At 48.9% G+C, this 24843-nt stretch overlaps 1 protein-coding gene across 5 annotated transcripts in view; it reads left to right on the top strand.

Annotated features, from left to right (window-relative positions):
• Nucleotides 1-23148, top strand: part of PAQR7 (progestin and adipoQ receptor family member 7) — a 44306-nt gene extending 21158 nt beyond the window's left edge. For 2 of the 5 annotated variants that reach the window (XM_084958550.1, XM_084958549.1), the window contains exons 3-5: nt 1333-1473; nt 16452-16547; nt 21059-23148. In XM_084958550.1, coding sequence (XP_084814676.1) covers nt 21080-22132 — 1053 coding nt within the window. In that variant the 5' untranslated portion in view covers nt 1333-1473; nt 16452-16547; nt 21059-21079 and the 3' untranslated portion in view covers nt 22133-23148. 5 annotated transcript variants of the gene reach the window in all.
• The last annotated feature ends 1695 nt before the right edge of the window (nt 23149-24843 follow it).

Genomic DNA, 24843 nt, shown 5'->3' with positions numbered 1-24843 from the left:
GGAGTGGGTGGGGAGTCCAGGGAAGGCCAGGGGTGTCGTGGACCTTGGCACCTGCCCCTGGCCCAGACCGGAGAGCAGCATCCCTATCTGCAGATCAGGAACCCCACCTGGGCTGCTCTCACATGAGGAGGTCCAGCCTGCCAGGGCCTGGGGGGGTCCTCCAACCCTGGAGCCAGGGTGATCTTTAGCCATCATCAAGTTTAAGACTTTCCTTTCTTTTCTTTTTTTTTAGGGCCACAACTGTGGTGTATGGAAGTTCCCAGGCTAGGGGGCAAATCAGAACTTCAGCTGGAGCCAATGCCAGATCTGAGCCACATCCAAGACTTACACTGCAGCTGGTGGCAGCTCGGGATCCTTAACCCACTGAGCAAGGCCAGGGATTGAACCCGCAACCTCATGGTTCCTAGTCGGATTCATTAACCACTGAGCCATGACGGGAACATGTCAGATTCTTTTTTTTTTTTTTTTTTTTTGTCTTTTTGCCATTTTTTGGGCCGCTCCCGCGGCATATGGAGGTTCCCAGGCTAGGGGTCGAATCGGAGCTGTAGCCACTGGCCTAGGCCAGAGCCACAGCAACGCAGGATCCAAGCCGTGTCTGCAACCTACACCACAGCTCACGGCAATGCCGGATCGTTAACCCACTGAGCAAGACCAGGGATCGAACCCGCAACCTCATGGTTCCTAGTCAAATTCGTTAACCACTGCGCCACAACGGGAACTCCACATGTCAGCTTCTTAACCTGCAGAGCTGCAATGGGAACTCTGGGCCCTTCCTTTTCAAGATGGAGAAACTGAGGCCCAGAGAGGAGAGGCGATTTGTCCCAGGTTGCACAGAAAGTTAGTGATAGACCATGGACTCCAAAGCACTGCACTGCCTGGGTCTTTGCTTCTCTTCTTTTCCATTCCTTCCCTCCCTCCTGCCTTTCCCTCGCACAGTCCCCCAGCTAAGCTTTCCCAAGGGCCACTTTGGGCCAGCCCAGTGCCCCGGGCCCTGAACTCCCTGCCCTGGAACCTCAGGCCTTGAGGCTGTGTCCTTGCCACTTCCTCCTATGAAACTTCCAGAGCTCCCTGCCCCTCTGCCTCATGCCCTGTCCCTGGCACCAACTTTGCTACACATTTGAAAATTCCGATGCCCTGCTTGCTCCCCATATCCTTTAGATCCGAAGGTCTGGGGATGGGGTCCAGGCAGCATTATTTCTTTTAAAGATCTGGGTGATTCCATTCAGTAACTGTTTTGGCCTTGATAAACATTTCTTCCACCTCCTGTCTTTTGGCCCCCAGACTGCAGATTACCTGGCAATTTCTTCTTCTTCTTTTTTTTTTTTTTTCTAGATCTGCTTTGTGGATGCATGGACCTGAGCCTCAGGCAGACCTCAGCTGAGCAAATCCTTCTCCGTCCTGCTTCTTCCCTTTTCCCAGCGGGGCTTCCAGTCTGACAAGACTGCATGGTCTGACCTGCCTCACCACCACCAGGTACTCATTAAATATTTGCTGTTAATGATGGCGGTGACCTCAGTCTAGCCAAAAAGGATCTTTGACCTGGAAGAGAGAAAAGAGCTCTGGTGTCAGGCAAACCTGGAGTCTTATTCTAGGCAGTTCTGTTTGCTGTTTCTGGGTCTTTGTTTACTCAGCTATGAGGCAGGGGTTGAGCAGGGGGTGAAAATATCTATCTGGTAGTTTGCTGTAAAACCCAAAGGTACTACTTATTGTAGGTAAAGGGTCCAGCAGCTCCCCAATCTGTTTCCCTGGGAAGAGGCTGCTCTTGTCCAGATGGTGGGGAATGCTGACTGTTTGCATGGGTGGGAAGTGGAGCCTTAGGAAAGAAGGTGGCTGTGAGCCTTGGGACAAGGACCCTGCCCAGGGGGGCTTCTTCCCAGGGCAAGGCACCTGCAGCAGAGAGGTGCATGGGGGGGCTCAGAAGCGGAGGGGTGGGGGGGTCATACTGGATCAGCTGGAGAGTGCCACCTCCCTGCCTGGGGTGCAGTGTGAAGTGCCCGGTGGGGCTTTCTCTTGGGAACCCACAAAAGCACCCCATGAGGATAGAATCTTCATCTGTGTACCTGCCATGCTTCTAAGCACCAAAGCTCAATTACAACCACACCAGACAAAGACGACTTGTTCTACTTCTATCTCTTCCTCTGAGCTATCAGAGGGGAGAAGCTTTAGACTGAATAGAATATGCCAGTTTTAATGGAAAACAGGACTGGGCTTTTTGAGACCTGGACAATGAGACCCAAGAGGGAAACAGGCCACAGGAGCAGCTCAAGCAGGAGCAAGGTGTTCAGAGAAATTAAGGGGGCCCCTGCAAGAATGAACCAGGGGGCTGCCCTGTGCCAGGCAGAGTCTGGCTCCTTCAGTGACTGGCTCCCCTGATGTTCGTACTCTGAAGCCAGAACGTGCTGGGCATTGATGGAACTGCTGCCAGATTCCTATGCCGCCTTGGCAAGGCCCTTTGTTTCTCTGAGCCTCAGTTCCCCTAGCTGTGAACTGCCTGCTTTTATTTTTTTTATTTTTTTATTTTTTTGTCTTTTTAGGGCCACACCTGCAGCACATAGGGATTCCCAGGCTAGGGGTCAAATCCGAGCTGTAGCCACTGGCCTCCACCACAGCCCAGCAACACCAGATCCAAGCCCTGTCTGCAACCTACACCACAGCTAACAGTAATGTGGATCCTTAACCCACTGAGCAAGACCAGGGATCGAAACTGTCATCATGGATGCTAGTCAGAATCGTTTCTGCTGAGCCATGATGGGAACTCCTGAACTGCCTGTTTTTATTTTATTTTATTTTTGTTTGCCTTTTTCTAGGACTGCACCCATGGCATATGGAGGTTTCCAGGCTAGGGGTCTAATCGGAGCTGTAGCCGCCGGCCTATGCCAGAGCCACAACAACGCAGGATCCGAGCTACGTCTGTGACCTACACTACAGCTCACCACAACGCCAGAATCTTTAACCCACTGAGCAAGGCCAGGGATCGAATCCGCAACCTCGTGGTTCCTAGTCGGATTCATTAACCACTGAGCCACAATGGGAACTCTGTGAACTGCCTCTTTTTAAAGGGCCCTGCCAGATTTTGCCAGACTGTAAAAACATATGAGATCTCTTAGTTGCAAGCAGGAAAATGTGTCCTGAGACCAAAGCCTGAAACAAATTCTGGTGGGCCTCAGCAAGTCAGGTAGCAAGCTGAAAATTGATCTCTGAGAGTGAGGAAATTTAAAAAAAGATCAATGTATTGTTTGGGTTTTAATTGCAATGTTATTTGTAATAATTTTATTGACATAATTTACATCCTCAAAATTTACCCATTAAGAGTATAAGTCAGTGACTTTTAGTGAGTGTACAGAGTTGTACAACCATCACCACAACATAATTTTATTTATTTATTTATTTAGTCTTTTTAGGGCCTGAAGGTTCGCAGGCTAGGGGTCGAATCAGAACTGTAGCCACTGGCCTATGGCACAACCACAGCAACACCAGATCTGACTCGCGTCTGCAACCTACACCACAGCTCATGGCAATGCCGGATCTTTAGCCCACTGAGCAAGGCCAGGGATGGAACCTTCGTCCTCATGGATACTAGTCAGATTCATTTCTGCTGAGTCACGACGGGAACTCCACTTAATTTTAGAACATTCAATCATCCAAAGAGATCATTCATACCTGTTCCTACCCCCAGTCCTGGCACCACTAATCTGCTCTTCTGTCTTATAGATTTCCCTTTTCTGGCAAATCTATTTCATATAAATGGAATTGTGTGGTTTTTGCATCTGGCTTCTTTCACTGAGCGTAATGTTTCTGAGACTCATCCATACGGTAGGATGGATCAGTACTTCAATCTTTTTTATGGCCAAACAACATTCTATTGTATGCATATACTTCATTTCACTTGTTTTTTCATTATCAATAGATGTTTGGGTTGTTTCCACCTTTGGGGCTATTATGAATAATCCTTTGAACATTTGTGTTTAAGTGTTTGTGTGGACATATGTTTTCAATTTGCTCAAGCAGACTCCTGGGAGTGGAATTGCTAGCCCATAGGACAAGTCTATGTTACTTCTTTGAGGAGCTGCCATATTGTTTTCCAAAGTGGCTGTATCATTTTTACAGTCCCATCAACAGTGTATGAGCAGTGTTCCAATATCTTCATTTCCTTGGCACCTGTTATCTCTTTTTAATTATAGCCATTCTAGAGGGTGTGAAGTAGTAACTCACTGTGGTTTGGATTTGCATTCCTGTAATGACTAAAGTTCCTGAGCATCTTCTCATGTGCTTATTGGCCATTCATAAATCCTCTCTGGTGAAATATTCAGATAATTTGCTCATTTAAAAATTAACTTATTGAGGAGTTCCCGACGTGGCGCAGCAGAAACGAATCTGACTAGGAACCATGAGGTTTCAGGCTCAATCCCTGGCCTCACTCAGTGGGTTAAGGATCCAGCATTGCCGTGAGCTGTGGTGTAGGTCGAAGACGCAGCTCGGATCTGGCATTGCTGTGGCTGCGGTGTAGGCCGGCAGCTGTAGCTCCGATTCGACCCCTAGCCTGGGAACCTCCATATGCCACTGATGTGGCCCTAAAAAAAAAAAAAAAAAAAAAAAATTGACTTATTGAGACTTTCTGCTGTGGTGCAGTAGGTTAGGTAAGTTGCTGCTGCTATTGCATAGGTTGCAGATGTGGCTCAGATCTGGTGTTGCCATGGCTGTGGCATAGGCCTCAGCTACAGCTCCAATTTGACCTCCTAGCCCCAGAACTTCCATATGCCACAGTGCAGCAAAAAAAATTATTTTTTAATTGAGTTGTAAGAGTTCTTTATATATTCTAGATACAAGTTCTTTAGCAGATACATGATATTTGGGGATGTTTTTATCCCAGTCTGAGTTGCCTTTTTTAAGGGAATTTATCATAATGTAAGAGTTTATTTTTGGACTCTCAATTCTATTCCATTGATCTATATATCTGTTCTTATGCTAGTACACGTGTTTTGGTTACATGGTTTGGTAGTATATTTTTTTGTTTTTCTTATCTATTTTTTGATAATGCGTGTGTATGTCTTTATATAAATATTATATGTAATATAATATATAATATAATAATTACATATTATGTATATATGTTGTATATATTTTTAAAATTAGGGCTGCATCCATGGCATATGTAAGTTCCCAGGCTAGGGTCAAACTGGAGCTGCAGCTGCTGGCCTCCACCATAGCGACGGCAACACCAAGTCTGAGCTGCATCTGCAACCTACACTGCAGCTTACAGCAATGCCGGATCCCTAACCCACTGAGGGGGGCCAGGGATCCAACTGACACTAGTTGGGTTCGTTATCGCTGAGCTACAACGAGAACTCCTTGATAGTATATTTTGAAACCTATTCTTATGCCAGTATTATAGTGTTTTGGTTATATGGGCTGATAATATGTGTTGAAATAGTGAAGTATAAATCCTCCTCTTTGTTCTTCTTTTTCAGAATTGTTTTGCTTATTTTATGTCCAATGTATTTTTATAATTTAGGGTCAGATTTGGAGGCTGGATCAGGATCAGCTTTCCAATTTCGGCAAAAAAAAAAAAAAATCTGCTGGGGGCTTGATAGGAATTGAACTGAGTATATAAGTCAATTTGGGGGAAACTACTATCTTGACAATATTGAATTTTTCTTTTTTTTTTTTTTTTTTGTCTTTTCTAGGGCTGCTTCCTGTGGCATATGGAGGTTCCCAGGGTAGGGGTTGAATAGGAGCTGTAGCCGCCAGCCTACACCACAACCACAGCAATGCCAGATCCGAGCCGCGTCTTCGACCTACACCACAGCTCACGGCAATGCTGGATCCTTAACCCACTGAGCGAGGCCAGAGATCGAACCTGCAACCTCATGGTTCCTAGTCGGATTCGTGAACCGCTGCACCCCAACGGCAACTCCAATATTGAGTTTTTCAATCCATGACCCTAAACTGTCTCTCCATATATTTATATCTTTTACAATTCCTTTCAGTAATATTTTGTAGATTTCAATACTACAAAATATTTCTCAATACTTCTTTTTTTTTTTCTTTCCTTTTTCAGCCATACCCACAGCATATGGAAGTTTCCCAGCTAGGGGTTGAATTGGAAGCCGCAGCTGAGGCCTATGCTACAGTCTCACCAGATCTGAGCCGCATCTGCAACCTGTGCTGCAGCTTCAGCAACGCCAGATCCTAACCTGAAGTGAGGATGAGGAGGAGTAGAGACACTGCCAATTGACATGTAGAGTGAACAAGAGTACAACCTGATTTAAACTGCCGAGGTGGTGGTGTTGTTACTGTGGCATAACCTAGATCATCCTGACTAGTATATGGATGCATGTCGAAAAAGATGAATGAAACCCAAGAGCAAGATGTTCAATTCTATCTCCTCAAAAACTCTGAAAAATAATGTCTGAAAATGGACTGCAAAAGGAAGGAAGTGAGATTCAAGGCAGCTAGAGTGTTAGAAGCGGGGATTGTGGGCGAATTGTTCCTCTTTTGGCATCCTGGACCCAATTCCAATATCTGTGTGAACTGAGGAGAGGGGACTCCCACACCAGACCAAGCAATCCTCAAACACCAGCAGGGTTTCTGAGAATTCAACAATTCTGACAGCATCAGATTCCACAGGTTAAGGGCTCAGTCCTAGAAAACAACACCTCTTCCCCACTTCAGATGCCAGTCACAAGCCTAGATTATCACCTGTGCTTCTCATCAACCAGCTGTAGATCAGAGGTTCCAGTGACCCGCCTCCTTGGGTTTGATTAATTTGCTAGAGTGGTTCATGGGACTCAGGGAAATACTTATATTTACCAGTTCATTATAAGACATGATAAAGGATATAGAGGAACAACCAGATGAAGAGATACAGAGAGTGAAAACTGAAAACCCCAATCTTCTAATTATGACTTGGTCTTTCTGGTTACAAGTCCCTGCCCAGGAGCCAACCCAGAGTTACTTCAATAGAAAAAATCAGGCTCCTGGTATTCTTATCACTTAGGAATTTATGAAGATTTTAGGGACCCTATATCAGGAATGGGTTCAAAGGCAAATATTAGAACAAGAGATGGGGAGTTCCTGCTATGGCCCAGCAGTAACAAACCTGACTGGTATCCATGAGAATGTGGGTTCAATCCCTGGCCTTGCTCAGTGGAGTAAGGATCTGATGTTGATGTGAGCTGCAGTGTAGGTCGCAGACATGGCTCGGATCCTGCATTGCTATGGCTATGGTGTTGGCTGGGAGCTGTAGCCTGAGAACTTCCATATGCCATGGTTGTGGCCTTAAAAAGAAAAGAAAAAAAAAAAAAAAAGAGTTCAACATCTCTGTGGTAGCCTGCCTCCAGGATGGTACCCAATAACCTTCTGCATGGTTAAATAATAACGTATTCGGGAGTTCCCGTCGTGGCGCAGTGGTTAACGAATCCAACTAGGAACCATGAGGTTGCGGGTTTGGTCCCTGCCCTTGCTCAGTGGGTTAACGATCCGGCGTTGCCGTGAGCTGTGGTGTAGGTTGCAGACGCAGCTCGGATCCCGAGTTGCTGTGGCTCTGGCGTAGGCCAGTAGCTACAGCTCCGATTCGACCCCTAGCCTGGGAACCTCCATATGCCGCGGGAGCAGCCCAAAGAAATAGCAAAAAGACCCAAAAAAAAAAAAAATGATAACGTATTCATGTTCTTTCTGCTCACTAACCCCCAGGTCAGCCAATCTGACCAACACCAGAGCGTGAGGGCTGCTCCTCAGGTGTTAACTGTCTGCATTTCTAGTCTGAACCAAAGCTGGCAGCTGAACTGCAGCCTCCAAGAGAGCCCTGAGGCCAGAAAGTGGAGGCAGGCCTGGCGGGTCTTTGGAGTGGGGCTCAGGTCAGCACATTTGGAACTGTCTTCCACTGCTAGGGCAGAAATCTGAGGTGGTGTGACCTGGGCCACTCACGTGTGCCACACGGAGGTAGCCACCGCGGGGCCTCCCATCTGCTGGTCCCTTGCCTCCCTTGCTGAGAGCAGAGTGTATCCACCAGCCAGTGGCTTACAACGCACCTCCCCGGTCCCAAGACATCCCAGGACACCTCCAACCTCTTTCAGCTGAGGCCTCATGGGCTGGATCTAAGGCTGTCCCTGGCCACCTCTCTCCTGTGGCCCAGTTCTGGTCTGGGGGCAGCACAGACCAGTGGCCGGCTTACCTGCAGGTGCAGTTCCCTCCCACCACTGCCCTCTTCTCTGCTGCTACTAATCTCTTTGGGATTCCTGGGCGAGAGTCAGGTACCAGGCCACGGAGTCCCAGGGGATGCCCACCACCTCTCTGACTGTCTCCCTGAAGCCCCTTCACGAGGCCTGAAGTGAGAGGAAATCCACCCCATCCCACCCCACTCTCTCCAGAGAAAACCCTCTCTCTAATCTCCAACTTCATTCTCTGCACTGTCTTCAGGATAAAGCCCTCTCACTGTGGTGAGGCTCTCTACATTCTAGCCCCTCCCTACCTTTCTAATGTTACCTGCTGCCACCAGGTCCCCTATATTCCAGCTCTAGAACATGACGGCTCGAAATCTTCCCCACCACTCATATACCTCTGCACCTTTGCACATGCTTTTCCTTCTGCCGGTTCTTTCCCCCTCCTCATGGCTTGATGAACTTCTCATCCTGTAAGACTCACTCCAAGTGGAATCTCTGTAGGAAATCAGTCCCTCCTGCATTGCACTCCCAATGTGCCGGGGCAGGGTTGAGATTGTGGTCTTAAATCAGCTTCCCTGGATTTGAATCCTGGCTTTGTTACATGTAGGAGTCAGGAATTGCTTCAATGACGCTGTGTAACAAACCATCTCGAAATTTGGGGGCTCACAGTGAGCCTTTATTTTTCTCATCTATTGGCAAAGCGAAGGAGTAAAGGGTTGAAAGAGAGTGATAGTTGGCATTTATGGAACAGTCACTCTATGCCAGGCAGTGTGAGCAGGTCACATGTTATTATTTCATTTACTCCTCATACCAGTCCTATATAGTGGATATTACTAAAACTATTTTAAAAGAGTGGAGGATGGGAGTTCCTGTCCTGTCTCAGTGGTTAACGAATCTGACTAGGAACCATGAGGTTGCTGGTTCAATCCCTGGTCTCGCTCAGTGGGTTAAGGATCTGGTGTTGCTGTGAACTGTGGTGTAGGTTGCAGATGTGGCTCGGATCCTGCGTTGCTGTGGCTCTGGTGTAGGCCAGTGGCTACAGCTCCGATTCCACCCCTAGCCTGGCAACCTCCATATACTGCGGGAGCAGCCCAAGAAATGGCAAAAATAAATAAATAAATTAAATAAACAAACAAAATAAATAAATAAATAAATAAAATAAAATAAAATAAAAGAGTGGAGGAGATAGAGGTCCAGAGAGGTTATAACTTGCTGGTAAGTGGTAGAGCTAAGATGTGAACCCAGGCAAAATACACTCAAATGCTTCACTGCTTTGCCACCTTCAATGAATGGCTCCACCTGTTTTGTTTAAGAATGTGCTCCAGACAGCTCAGGCTTCCCTATCCATCTTTCTCTTACTCTGAGTCTTCTTAAGTCCTTCCTGATGGTCTCCCACCTCAGACGTTGACTTCTGAGGGCTTTGCCTCCTTAGGTCTGCCCAGAAACCCAGTTTCCCTGGAGACTCTTCCTCCAAGGGCTGTACTTGGCACCTGGGAGGGCAGCTGGATGGTACACAGGTTACTGGGTAGGTTTCCCCTTCCAGGGTTTGGACTCACTAGGCCTCACCTAGGTGCCTGCACTGGGGGAGGGCAGGGAAAGGAGGTGTCCTTGGTTGCCCTGCTGTCACCCTGCCTGGGCTGGGAAAGGACTTGGAGCAGAGCAGGACAGGGAAGGAAGTGTCCCAGCCCCACAGTTTCACTTTTTGATACCAGTACTATGTAGCAGATAAGGGCTGGGCTTGGAGCCAGGCCTGCCACTAGTCAACGGGTTGGCTTTGGGCAAGTAGCATCCTCTTGAGTCTGCTTCCTCATCCACAAACTGAGATAATGACCAAACCCCCACTCATGGGCCTGCAGCGCATCTAACAGGCTTTGCACATGGCACGTGTTCCATAAGTGATTCCTGTTCTTACTTTTATTGTTTTTATTATTCACCTCTCAAATATCCAGGGCGGAGTTTCAACGGTTGTTTTTTTCTCCCCCAAGCACACCTCCAGGTCCATTTCCCAGAGCCTGAATACACTGGGAGCTATGTGACCTGGAATACATCATTTCTCTTCATTAGGCTTCAGTTTTTCCACCTGTAAAATGGGGGTCATCACATGCACCATGCAATAATGCTTGAGGCCAAATGAGATCATATAAGAGACCCATGTCCCCTTTCTGAGCCTCAGTTTGCCAATTTGTGAAATGGGTGAATATAGCTGTCTGGATCAAAGGAGGTAACCATGGCAACCATCTAGTACGTGGCTCTACAGGACAAGAGCTTAATAAGTGCCTTAAAAATACACCTTTAAAAATAAGCCCTGGAGGAGTTCCTGTTGTGGCTCAGTGGTCCATCTCTATAATGTCCTTACTTGTTTTCATTTCCTATACCCTACCTATTCTAAGGGATTGCATTTTCCATGCCATGTTTCCTATCCACATGGATAATAGCGATTTAAGCAATTCTTATATGTTTGCCTGAACCCATTGAAGTAAAGACCTGTTACATCCTATTACATTATAAGTATATATGTTTTGTTATAATAAATGGGAGTTCCCGTTGTGGCACAGTGGTTAACGAATCTAACTTAGGAACCATGAGGTTGCGGGTTCCATCCCTGGCCTTGCTCAGTGGTTAAGGATTCTGGCTTTGCGGTGAGCTATGGTGTAGGTTGCAGATGCGGCTCGGATCCCGCGTTGCTGTGGCTCTGGCCTAGGCCGGCGACTGCAGCTCGGATTAGACCCCTAACCTGGGAACCTCCATATGCTGTGGGAGCCGCCCTAGAAAAGGCAAAAAAACACGCACACACAGAAAAAGAAATGTACGTTCCTCTAGTACAGTGCAGTTGGCAAAGAACCATCATGTCCACTGTTTTATTTAATTCTCCCCTGTTCAGTTGGTATTATTATCTCCATTTTACAGGTAATAAAACTGAGGCTCAGAGAGAACAAAGAAACATGCCTAAGGGGCGGGGGGTGTCCCCGCACTCTGCCTGGTCCAGGTCCTTTGGCACCTGAGGAGCAGACAAGCCCTGCTATTGTTGGCCCAATATTTACTTACGGCCTTCAGCATGTAGGGGCTTTTCAGCCTTCAAGTGCTCCCATTCCTGGGGGAGATGTTACACTAGGGAGTAGACAGCGCGTGTTTTAATAGAAGTCCAGAAAAGGTGCCTTGGGCTGGGCAGATCAGGGGAAGCTGCCCAAGGAAGGGGCTTTAGGTGGGAACTTGAATAAGAAGGGGGTGCAGAGGTGGGGTGGAGCTCCCCAGGCAGAGAGATGAAGATGTGGAAGATCGGGTGCACCTCCACCATAAGTAGCCTAGGGAGGTGGGTGTGTGGGGTTAAGTGGCTTCAGGGCTGGGCTGCGGGTTTTCACTGGGAAACTCGCGTGCTCCTGGCACACCTTGCCCTTCCCTCTCAGGTCAGCCAGTTCCGGACTCCCGAGTTTGTGGTTAAGTCTTCAGGAGGAGAGAACCACCCAGCTGGAGCCCCAGCTGGATAACCACTTCTGCTGTCTAGGCCTCTGAGGCCCCATTAGCCCAAAGACCACAGAACTCCCAAGACTGTCGTCGTCGGTGTGGGTGACCCCCTCCTGCCTCCGCGTGCAACACGTGGACGTGGTGGGGGAGATGCTGCTGGCGCCCGGCCACGGGGGCGCGGTGGGCAGGCGGGATCACCCAGGTCTGGGCCGGCAGCAGCCGGATTCTCAGCACCCAGCCGCGAGCTAGCGCCTCGGCCGCTGCCCGCGGCCGCCCGGCCCTGCCCCGGCTGGGGGCGGAGCCTCCTCCGGCAGTCCCTTTATCTGCCCCCGGCACTCCCGGATGCGAAGGGCCGCGGGGTTGCAGCCGGGCACATCCTCTCGAAGCTCCGTTCGGCCGCAGGTACCCGGCTCGGGGAGAGTGGGAGAGGCGGGCGGAGGGGCCGCATCCCGCAGGGCGGGGCGGGGAACTGCGCTGGGGAAGCTCAGGGCCGAGCGTGTCGTGGAGGGTGGGAGGCAGGTGGGGAGCGAGTGAGGACAGGCGGGACCCCCCTGGAGAGGGGGCATCTCTGTTAAGGGTAGGGGGCGGATAACGGGGTGGGGAGACAGCTGGAGGGGGGCGCCTCTGCGGAGGGAAGGAGGAGCGGAGCTGGAGGGGGAGCATCTCTTGGAGGGGTGGGAGGAAACCGGAGGAGAGGCGCTGTCGCGGTTGGAGGGTGAGCACGTCTGCGGGGGAGGGGGCAGGAACGAGCACGCCTGGGAGGGCCGTGGTGTCCTGGAGGAGGACAGGCACGGAGCGAGCTCCTTCCACTAAAGGAGTCTAGGGAGATTCTGGGGGCAAAATGGGATGTGAGTACCTGGAACTGGGTGATGTGACGGGTCTCCCAGGTGGGAAACTGGAAGCAGTGGTAAGAGCACTGATGGGGACGGAGAGGGGCTGTTGCTCTAAAGGAGCTTAGGCCTATGAGGGTGGGGGAAGCCTCCCTCCCTTGGTGTCAGGAGAGAATGAAGTTTGCGCCCACCACGTGCTTTCATCCAGACTATAGGCCTTGAGAACCTCCCGGGGCTCGGGGCTCGGGGTGTGGCGGGGGTGGCGGCCAACTCCACCCTCCACACCCCTGGGGAGCTTAGGAGTTTGATGTGCTTAAGAGCCTGGCTGCTCCTAGGTGGATGTCCCATTGGAGAGGGACCCACCCACCCATCATGGGGCTTGTGCTACTTCTGGGTCCTTTGGTGAGAGGCTGCCTTTCCCTGGCCTCAGCTGTCCTGCCCAGAGGGGCCCTTGCTGGTCAGCGGTGAAACTGAGGTCCCTTTTCTGTCCCCTGTGCTGAACAACTGTAGCTGGCTCACTCGACCTCTTTGGGCCTGCTTTGCTCCTCCAGGTTCTTCCCTCTTCTCAGAGCAGTCGTGAGTTTGAGAGCCAGAGGAATTCCTTTTAAGAGTGATTTTTTTTTTTCATTCTGATCACACTTTTCAGTACAAACGGAGGCCTAAGCGCAGTTAAAAGAACAAAAACGGTTTCTGTTCAGTTTTGGAAGACACAAGGGACCTTTTCTTTAAACACATTGGGCTGAACTGGGGAATTGGTTTGCCTTGAGGGAGGTGACCCAGTTGCTGAGATATCAAGAGGCCACCCCGGGTTGAAACCTTCGCCTATGTAATCTGTGGCCACTCACTGGGTGCCTGGGAGTTGACCATAGTGGATGAAGAACAAGAGCACTGGTTTTGGAGGGAGGCAAACATACTCTGCCATTTGGCGGGGGTGGGATGACACCAGCCTAGCTACACCTACAGTTTCAGAGTTGCTGGCAGGGAGAGGTGAAATGTGAGTGAAAGTTCCTTGTAACTAGCAAGCCCCTGTAAATTACTAATGCTAGTGCCTAGTCTTATTGAGCTATTTCAGGCTCCGCCATACTATGTCATCTGTGTCCGGATCCCTCAAGATGGTTTACCTCTGACAGTCCCCTTGTTAATGTTGGTCTGGTCTTATTCTTATTATCTAATTATATTATCTACTAATTATCTAATATCTAATAATTATTATTGTCTAACTAATAATACAGTTGTCTTGAAGGGAATGGGTTGAACCAGCAGGGCCCAGAGAAAGAACAATGAATGTTTTGCATGCCAGGAAGGAGGCAAAAGAGGAAATAGAATTATAATCAAATAATATTTAAAATAGGCGCTTGCAGCAACATGGATGGAACTAGGGACTGTCATACTAAGTGAAGTCAGAAAGAGAAAGACAAATACCGTATGATATCACTTCTATCTGGAATCTGATATACAGCACAAATGAACCTTTCCACAGAGAAGAAAATCACAGACTTGGAGAACAGACTTGTGGTTGCCAAGGGGGAGAGGGAGGGAGTGGGATGGACTGGGAATTTGGGATTAATAGATGCAAACTATTGGCTTTGGAATGGATAAGCAATGAGATCTAACTGTATAACACTGGGGACTATATCTAGTCACTTATGATGGAGCATGATAATGTGAGAAAAAGAATGTATATATGTATGTGTGACAGGGTCACCTTGCTGTACAGTAGAAAATTGACAGAACACTGCAAACCAGCTATGACGGAAAAAGTAAAAATCATTAAAAAAAAGAATTATAATCAAATAATATTTAAAATAGTTAGGTGCTATTTAGTTAGGCTATTAAGCTCCAAGATGGCAGGGTATTAATACCCTTAGGTGTGACCCTTAGCTGTTAATTGGCTGGGCTATTAGTTCCATGAGGGCGGTGTTTTAACTGCTGAAGCTCCAGCTCCTGACACAAGGAGCTGGAGCTTCAGCAGTTAAAACAAATAGTTTTAGTAAGCCTAAAACAAATATTGTTGCACTGTCTCAGGGCCTGAAGGGCCCTTTGAAGTTACTGGGAAGTCACTCTCTCCTTTGACATTTGGGAAAACAGGGCCAAGAGTGGAAGGGACTTGTCCATGTTACCCAGGGATTGAGTGACTGAGCCAGGACTAGAATTCCACAAAAAGTGTGGAGCCAGGGCCGTGCCAGAGCCAACACCTAGCATCTGTGACTTTGTTTTGCAAGAGCCCAAGAGCTCGCTATTATTACCCTCTGATTGTAAGTGAAGAAACGGGCCCAGAGGGGTGAAGGGAATGTAGTGAAGTCACACAGTTAAGTTCCAGACCTCAAATCCCATCCTCACCTAAAAATAAGGACCTGGCTTCTCCTGAAGCAGCTGCCCGAGGTGAGTGGTAGATGCTTTCCTTGGGGGCAGCGGTTTGCTCAGTTCTTCTGGTTACCAGTGGGTGGCTTCTCTCTAGGCTTGGATTTTCCTGGGCCTGGGTCCATGGGCATTTCATTTATGTGGTGTGGGTGAACCCCATTAGCGCAGGGAGCCTCCTGCCTCGTTCACCATGTTCCCCAGCTTTGCAGCCTCGTGCCTGGCATATAGTAAGCACTGAGTACACTCTGTGATGGGTGTAGCCCAGGGCTTTCCCACTCCGAAGCCACTTACTACGCCGTCCCCATGACTTGGTCTGCCCTGTTGCCCCCAGAGGTATTGGGGGCCTGACAGTGTGTGTCAGGTCGAGAGCAGGGGGAACTAGGGGTGGCAAGCTTTGGCTGAGGAAAGAGGTGAAGGGGTTGCCCTTGAGTTTGGAAAGGGGGACTGTGAGTCGGGAGGGCTAGGGAAGTGCAGGGGAACTGCTCAGACTGACCAAGGAGCTCTCACTTGGACCGTGGTCATCTCAGTGCTGATGTTCAGCCAACCCAGGAGCCTCCCAAACCTGCAAGACATGCCCCAACCAGGCCACATGCCTTTTGGATGACCTGCCAGCACAGTCTACCCGCTTTGCTTTCCAGCTCTGGGATGGGGCTCCTGGGGCTGTGGGGGTTGAGGCCCTTCTCCCTGGGGATTTCTACTTCCCAGCATCTTCTCTTGGGTCAATAGGCAAGTGCAAATCTTCCGGGCTCTGGATCCAGAGAGGTTACTTTGAATGGTCTTGGCTGACAACACTTTATTTATTTATTTATTTTTTGCTTTTTAGGGCCATACTCGCAGCATATGGAGGTCCCCGGGCTAGGAGTTGAATCGGAGCTCCAGCTACCAGCCTACGCCACAGCCACAGCAACACTGGATTCAAGCCATGCCTTCGACCTACACCACAGCTCACGGCAACAAGCCAGATCTTAACCCACTGAGCGAGGCCAGGGATCGAACCTACAACCTCATGGTTCCTAGTCGGATTCCTTTCCACTGTGCCACAATGGGAACTCCAATGATAACACTTTAATTATTAAACGAGGTCAATGTCCCCAGAAATCCAAACTCAGCTAAATTTCCCTGGTGTCTGAATGCACCCTCAGAGAAAGGTAAATATTTAAAGAGACACAGATACCCTTCTAAGGTCCCCAAACCCAGTGGAACAAGCTATCGAGGGCTAAAACAAGACTGAGTTTTTTAGAAAACTTTTCAAGCTGGGAATAATTTAAATACTAATACTCAGGCTGGGGAAATTTCAAATACTATTACTATTAATAATAATTAGTTATTACTACTCTTAGTAATTAATAATAATAATAACCATAATTTATTGAGTCCCTAAACTGTGCTAAAACGGTTCTAATAAATTTAATCTTTGTAGCAATCTGTGAGGTAGGTAATATTATAATTCTTATGAGGGAGTGCAAGATCAGAGATGGTGAGTCACTTGTCTTAGGTCACACAGCTAATATGTTATGAGATTACAAGTCAAACCTGGTTTGTCTGAATTTGAAGTCTTAGCTCTTTCACAAGCCTTTATGGTGTTGGTTTTCTCCTTGATTCCTAACTTCCCTCCATTCTGATTCTTGCTGACTAGGGGACAGAAACCAGTCAAGTTTGCCTGACATCCATCAGCCAGGGCCTGGACACCTGGTCTCAGCCCAGCTCTGCCTGCCTTGCTGTGTGATCTAGGGTAAGTCACAATTTTTCAGTCAGCCCTCAGTTTCTACAGAAGTTTCTTGCAGAGGTTAGCCATGAGCTTCCTTCTGCAGCTGAGAAGGGGATGGGGGAAGGGAGAGGTGGAGGGAAGGTGATGGGGGAAGGGAGAGGGTGGAGGTTATCTTTAGCCCCACCCTCTGGTGACATCACACAAGATACCTGCAGTCCCTGGAAGCCCCGCCCCTGGGGACCATGGCCTGTGGAAGTGCCACCCACTGCTTGGCATCTGGTGAATTTGCTCTGTTCCACAGCAGAAGTCATCAGCCCTGCGTTCAAGAGAAACCCTTAGGTAACCAGTGCAATTAGGGAGGCTTGGAGGGGGGCCATGGAGGGGCACTGGACTGGGGTAGGATGGCTGGCACAACCAGGTTCTGGTAGCCTGGTGGGCAGACTACTCAGAGGTTGCCCTGGAGTGCCCTCTGAATACCCATCCTTCCGGCTCATGCTAGACTCCTGCCTCTGTTTCTTTCCTCTGGATCCAGGGCCCCTTTCTGTGGAGTCAGGAGATGGGAACTAATTCTGAAAATAGAGCGATTCAAATGGAACAGGGCTGCTGGCTGAGGTTTAGAGGAAAAAGGGCAGCTTGACCTCTGTCATCCCAGTATATGTATGGCCTCTGGGTTCTGTGCTTGGGGGACAGTATCTAGGGGAGAGGGAGGGCTGGGAGTGAGCTATTGCCCGCCTGAGGAGGTGGCTATGAGCCAGGCCTTCACGGGTGCTGGTCACTGGGGGACACTAAGACCCTTGATGCAAGGCAGTTGCTAGAAGCCTAAGAAAGGAATTTATAGGAAAGGACCTGGTTATTTGCTTTAGACCAGTGTTTTCCAAAGTAGTTCTGAGGGAGGAAGTTAGGTGTAACAGGAGGCAGGGCAGCAGGAGTGGCTGAGAACATCTGTGCATTTAAGTTGGAGAGCTGGGTCCAGGTCCTGGCTCCACCTGTGTGTGTGTGTGTTTCTGGCCTTGGGTAAAAAGCTCCTCATCTCTCTGAATTTTACTATCCTCAACAACAAAATGGTCATAATAATATAATAATACCTACCTCACGGGCTGTTTATGAGAATTAACTGAAACAAGGCTATGAAGAGCAAGCATATAGTAAACACCTATTTCATTTCGGTTAGCTTTATAATATAATTATTACCAGGAAGGGAATCCTTATCATGTAAGCTTGGCAAATGTAGGTTCAACAAAGTGAAGCAAGCTTCTTTGGTGCAGGACTTCTCAGAGCCTTTAACATGCTGTTATGACTTGGGAAGTTATAAGAGTGGGATATCAACACTGGCTGAACTTAACAGATCACAGGGACTCAGGAGCTAAGGCATCATCACATGACATCATTCTCTGGTCTTTGCTCTCTTGGAAATGGAAACCTGGCTGGATTGGGCAACTCTGGGAATAGCCTTCCTGTCTCTGGGCTTTTGATCCCTCAACATAAAATGAAGGAGCTGCATGAGATGCTTTCAGAGGCCTTTTCTGGCCCCTCAAGATCCTGAGTTGGGAAGACAAAGCTGTAGACAAGGGTGGAGGCCAGACTGTTGAGGCTAAATCGTGGTCTCTTGGGGAGAAGAAGAAATTCAATGTTGGCTCCTCAATCAGCAGGTGGGGTTTTTGTGCTCTGGACAGAAGTGGCTCCACTAATTAGTTCATCAGCAAGGTCTGCTTCCTAAACCTGCCAGGCTGTTTGGGAAGAGAAAGTAGAGGAGGAGTTCCCATTGTGGCTCAGTGGGTTAGAACCCAACATAGTGTCCATGAGGATACAGGTTCGATCCCTGGCCTCACTCAGTGGGTAAGGATCCAGCATTTCCACTAGCTGAAGTGTAGGTCACAGATTCAGCTCAGATCCTGCATTGCTGTGGATGTGGTGTAGGCCCACAGCTACAGCTCTGATTCAGCCTCTAGCCCAGGAACTTCCGTATGCTGCAGGTGCAGCTGTATAAAAAGAAATTAAAAAAAAAAAGTTGAGGAGTCTGTACACCCCTGTCAAAGCACTTCGCATCCAATGTTATAATGACATTTAACTCCTTCCTCCCTATGAGACTAGGACAGGCCAGAGACCAGAGATGACTCCAGAATGTAATGTAGGAGGAGCTCAGGAATGCGTATCAGGTTGGGAGTGAGGAAGAGTATGGGCTGGGGGCTTGTCTTGATGTTGCCCTTGCACAGCAAGCCCCCTGCATTTACTTGGACTATGTGCGAATTATTGGGTGGCTTTGGGGGTGATCATGCTGCTGCTGGTGGCAGAGAGCTTGAGGGCTTTATCCAGCCCAGATCTTCTTGCCTCTTAGAGTGGCTGTACAAAGGAAGTTGCAATAAATATCTGATAAATGATGGACATAGTACATCTATTTGCTGAGTCTAATAAGTTTCTTGGGGAGAATTTGAGAAAGGGGAGTTGTCTGGCAGGTGCTAGGTTTTCAATAGATATTTGATTGAATGAATGACACAGTGAATAATGATAGGCTGAATTAAGCAACTGGTATCAGGCAAAACCATATATATTTATGAAATAGTTAATAGTACTTTCTATCTTGTCTTGCAAAGACCAGTTTAGGTAAGTGGTTAAGGTTGCAAACTGAGTTTAGACTGTCCCTCTACTGCTTCCTAGGGAAGGTACTTAATTTCTTTGTGCCTCAGTTTCCTTATCTGAAAAATAGGCATAATGATAATACCTATCTCACAGGCTGTTAACGATGCTTAAATGAGTCAGATATGCATAATGTGCTTAAGACAGTGTCTGCATGTGGCATGTGCTGTGTAAGCCTTTGCCATGCTTTGATTGCCTCTCTAGACCTCTGCCATATCATGAAGTTCCTGAAGGTGGGGATCAAATTTTTTCCCACTCTGCCGTCTTCTGGACCAAGCACAGGACATGAGGCAGAGTAGAGGCTCAGTGTTTGCTAAATGAAGAATGAATGAATGAATGAATGAATATGTTGTAAATGCTTAATTGGGAGTTCCTGTTATGGCTCACTGGTAACTAACCTGACTAGCATCCATGAGGATGCAGGTTTGATCCCTGGCCTCGCTCAGTAGATTATGGATCCAGTGTTGCCATGAGGTGTGGCATAGGTTGCAGAAGCAGCTAAGGTCTGATGTTGCTGTGACTGTGGTGTAGATTGAAGATGCAGTTTGAATCCTGCGTTGCTGTGGCTGTGGTGCAGGCCAGCAGCTGCAGCTCCAAGTTGACTCCTAGCCTGGGAACTTTCATATGCCATGGGTGCAGCCCTGAAAAGCTAAACTAAAAAAAAACAAAAGCCCTAAATTTTATAACCCATTATTGATCTCCTGTAGGAGAAAGTGAGGGGCATTAAGGAGGTCCCCTGGAGGTGGCAGCTTGTACTGGTCTTAAAGGATTTCAGTAGAGGGAAAGGAAGTTGGCACAAGGTCTGACATTTGGGTTAGGTGGGAAATGATGGAAGCAGGTCATGGGGTCTTGAATGCCAGGGTGAGGGGTTCGTTTGGGTTTATTTGAATTAGCAACTGTGGAAGGGGCACAGGGAGGAAATTTTGAGTGGGGGTATGGCTGAAGGAAAGGGCTCTTTTTATGGGATTAGTTGTTACTAGGGACTTTCCGGAAAAAAAAAGCGGCTTTTTGAGTTGAAGGGTATGAAATGTTATCAGGATGCTATTATGTTATTTTTTTTCATTCAACAAACATCGACCACCAGCTACCTGCTAAGCACCCCCAGGGGTTCACAGAATAATAAGACAAACTGCTTACCCTGGAGGAGCTCACACGAACAATTTAATGCCCATGAGAAGGATAATAGGCATTCAAGTAGAGGGGTCATCCATTGGCGGTTTGAGGGGCCAGGGAAACCAGGGAAAGTATCACAGAAGAAATGGGTTTTGAGGGATGAATAAGAGTTTTCCAGATAGACAAGATGAGGTAAATGTTTCAGATGGAGGGGACAGCTTGTGCAAAGCTATAGACATATGAAACAGCAGACCCAGGGGTTTGTTAAGGCTGTGGCTGGATATGAAGTGCATTGTGGTTGAATAATAAGTCTGGGAAAGGCAGTAGAAACCTGATCATGTAGAGTAATGGAGGGTCGGTGAGAGACTTTGGCCACTCTGAAGGAGCTGAGTAGAGGCAGTGGACTGCAAGGTCATTGTCGCTACCAGTGAACACTGATGGCAACATGAACACAGGAGAAAATAACAGGGGCTGCCATGTGGAGCCTGGACTGGAAAGGATTTGGCTGATATAGTGAGCCTCGTTCATGAATGCATGCCTCCAACAGTTTTTGAGCACCTACTATGTGCCAGGCATCATTCTAGGCACCTGGGGTACATCAGGGAGTAGAACAATCATGAGTCAGCTGAGCTCTCCATTAGGATGACTCCTCTTAAACTCAGTGTAGAGATAATGGAATGGGGAACAGGGTGGGGGGAGAACTGGGCAGCACAGCCGCCCAGCGGCTGCTCTTGGGGCGGGAGGGTCAGCACACCAGCCCCCCTGACTTTGCTTGGGCCTCTCCCCAGCTCCCTGCCCCACCCACAGCCATGGCCACGATGGTGGCCCAGAAGCTCAGCCACCTCCTGCCCAGTTTGCGACAGGTCCATCCGGAGCCTCAGCCGTCTGTGCACCCAGAGCCTGTGTTCACTGTGGACCGAGCTGAGGTGCCGCCCCTCTTCTGGAAGCCATACATCTATGTGGGCTACCGGCCGCTGCATCAGACCTGGCGGTTCTACTTCCGCACACTGTTCCAGCAGCACAACGAGGCGGTGAACGTCTGGACCCACCTGCTGGCTGCCCTGGTGCTGCTGCTGCGGCTGGCCATCTTTGTGGGGACCGTGGACTTCTGGGGAGACCCGCATGCCCTGCCCCTCTTCATCATTGTCCTGGCCTCCTTCACCTACCTCTCCCTCAGTGCCTTGGCTCACCTCCTGCAGGCCAAGTCTGAGTTCTGGCATTACAGCTTCTTCTTCCTGGACTATGTGGGTGTGGCCGTGTACCAGTTTGGCAGTGCCCTGGCGCACTTCTACTATGCCATCGAGCCCGCCTGGCATGCCCAGGTGCAGACCATTTTCCTGCCCATGGCTGCCTTTCTCGCCTGGCTGTCCTGCACTGGCTCCTGCTACAACAAGTACATCCAGAAACCCGGCCTGCTGGGCCGCACTTGCCAGGAGGTGCCCTCAGCGCTGGCCTATGCGCTGGACATCAGCCCCGTGGCACACCGCATCCTCGCGTCCCCGGAACCTGCCACAGACGACCCAGCTCTTCTCTACCACAAATGCCAGGTGGTCTTCTTTCTACTGGCTGCTGCTTTCTTCTCTGCCTTCATGCCTGAGCGCTGGTTCCCTGGCAGCTGTCACATCTTTGGGCAGGGCCACCAGCTCTTCCATGTTTTCTTGGTGCTGTGCACGCTGGCTCAGCTGGAGGCTGTGGCGCTAGACTATGAGGCCCGGCGGCCCATCTATGAGCCTCTGCATACCCGCTGGCCCCACAACTTCTCTGGCCTCTTCTTGCTCACCGTAGGCAGCAGCATCCTTACCGCGTTCCTCCTGAGCCAGCTGGTACGACGCAAACTCGATCTCGATCGGAAGACCCAGTGAATGGTGGGGTGGGAGCTAGGAGGGAGGGAGGTGTAATGGGGGCCCAAGGGTCCAGGCTTGGCTCCAGATGGGAACAAGCCCTGGTAAAGTTGTTTGTGTCTGGCTCGCAATAACTTTCTGTGTATGCCCCAGCTGCCAAGGGTGGCACTGGCCAGTCTTTGAATTTGCGGATTGGCTGGAGATGTTGGGGTCCAGTCCTGGGCCTGTCCCAGCTCCCTGCCCTGCGAGAGGGAAAGAAGGATTTGGGACACCCAGGTTTGCCTCCCCTCATTGTCTTTTACTTAGAAGTGAGGATGGGGGATCAGCTGGGGCCAAGACCCTGGTCCAGGGCTTCCAGACAATCCGGGAGTGGGTGAAGTTGGGATTTAGGTCAGAATCAGATGTGAGCTGAGAGATGGGAAGCGTCAGCAATACCCCCTCTATTCAGATTTCACTGGTGGATAGGGAAAGGGCAGGCCCAGAATGTGTGCAGAACCTTGAACCCCAGCCCGGAATTTTGGTGTTCCAGAGCGTCCTCAAAAGTAGAAGATTATGCCAGGTAGAAATGGATCCCATCCAGTGTCCCATACTTTTTTAGTCCCTGTCCCAGACAGTGAGCCCCAACCCTCCTAGCTCAAACCTCTGTGTCCTACACATCCTGTTCCCAGCAACTTTCCCAGTTCCCTTAGTCACGATTCAGTGTTTATCCATTCAGTGTTTCTTGGGCCTTTTCTCAGAGCCAGGCCACTGACTGGGCCCTGTGGATCAATACAGGATGGTGAAGGCTTTAAGATCGGAATGAACTGTAAGGGGAAGCACTGAGGAGGGAATAAGTAGTACTGCCTGGGACCCTCAGGGTCTTGGGTTGGGAAGGGTGAATAGGAGTTTGCAGACGGAAAAGGAGAAGGGTATTCCAGGAAGAGGGAAAAACCTGTCCGAAGACTAAGAGGTGTGGAAGGGAGAGTTCACTGGGGTTGGAGTGAGGGGTAGTTTGGGCCTTGACATGTCCTGGGTGCAATAAAGTGACTGTGGTAACAGATGCCTCTTTGTTTTTTGTGTCCTATCCTAGAGAGGGGACCCTGGTGCCCCTTTAGGCCTGCTCAGGGTGTTGGAGGAGGTTTTCAGGGGGAAGCTGAGGGTGGGTACAGGGAGGAGGGGGTAGTTCCTGCTTTATCTTTGCCTGGGGTTGGGGTTGGCACCTTATTCACTATATATGTGAACTTTTTTTTGGTAGGATAGGTAGAGGCAGTTTTATCACTAAATAAGTTTTAGAAATTAAAAGAATGTGGGAATTCCCATTGTGGCTCAGGGATAATGAACCCGACTAGTATCTATGAGGATGCAGGTTTGATCCCTGGCTTTGCTCAGTGGGTTAAGTATCCGGCATGTAGGTTGCAGATGCGGCTTGGATCGCAAGTTGCTGTGGCTCTGGCATAGACCGGCAGCTGTAGCTCTGATTCGACCCCTAGCCTGGGAACTTCCATATGCTGCATGTGTGCCCCCCCCAAATTAAAAGAATGTGTTTAAATATATACTTTGACAAAGATTTCAATTTTGGACTTTCAATCAAGGATCTTTATGTTAACTTTTTATAATGTTGTTATATGTTAATGTTTACACTATTGCCATTTCCACAGTACACAAGCAATATAGATCAATATATGTACAGTGAGGGAAATTAGGAAGTACAGGTAAGCAAAGCAAAAAAAAAAAAAAAATCCTAGATGAAAAAAAAGTAACACTCCATTGCTAAAATATCCTGTTATATATATTACATCTATAGAGATTGTGGTTACAGATAAAAGAAGGATGGATGGGTTACCAGCGTTTTTTGCATTTCTGAAGAGCTTTCAGAATATACAAAATACTTTCACAAAACTTAATCTTTAAAATCCAACGCCACAGAGTAAGTGGTGAAAGCAGGACTGAAAGCTAGTTCCTGACTCCAAATTTTTAGTTTTCATTCTACTTAACGTTTTCTAAATCCTCTCCCATGTGGTTTCATAGTTAAACTTTTTTTTTGTTTTGAATTACAAAAGTAATCCATTTAGGGTAGTCTTGAGGACCCCAGCTTTGGAGTTGGAGGACCAGAGCTTCAGCTCCTCCTCTTCCTTTTGAGATGTTCTTGAAGATTCACCTGTGAGACATGGCAAACTCTGAGCCCTGATGGTTATAAGAAAGTGCAACTAACTCAGCAAAAAGAAAACGCGCATTCCTTGTGCAACGTCGGGAACACGTTCATATAGCACAGTTTCAGAATACAATTCTTTTTTTTTTTTTGGTGCTTCTTAGGGCCGGACCGAAGGCATATGGTGGTTCCCAGTCTAGGGATCAAATCGGAGCTATGGCCCCGGCCACAGCCACAGCCACCCTGGATGCGAGCCGCATCTGCGACCTACACCACAGCTCACACCACAGCTCACAGCAACGCCGGATCTTTAACCCACTGAGTGACGCCAGAGATCGGACTGCGTCCTCACGGATGCTCGTCAGATTCGTTTCCGCTGAGCCAGGAAGGGAACTCCCGGAGTACAACTCTTGAATGAGAAATCCATAAAGAACGCGGCCTTGGTAACTGGAAAGGCTCACGACGAATCAGATCTGTTGAGGTGGTGGTGAAGGTATCCATCCCATTGGGCTTAGGAAAGGGGCGGAGCCTGAGATGGGGCGGAGCTGACGCTGGGGGCGGTGCCTGCGCCGGGCGGACGCGCCGTTGCTCCACCCCCAGCGTT

The sequence above is a fragment of the Sus scrofa genome, chromosome 6 (assembly GCF_054392235.1).
Source record: "Sus scrofa isolate SSC_HxYL_T2T_F1_AM1 chromosome 6, Sscrofa_HxYL_maternal_Yorkshire_Landrace_v2.0, whole genome shotgun sequence".
Taxonomy (NCBI): domain Eukaryota; kingdom Metazoa; phylum Chordata; class Mammalia; order Artiodactyla; family Suidae; genus Sus; species Sus scrofa.
The sequence above is the reverse complement of the archived record's forward strand: the minus strand, read 5'-3'. Positions and strand labels throughout refer to the sequence as shown.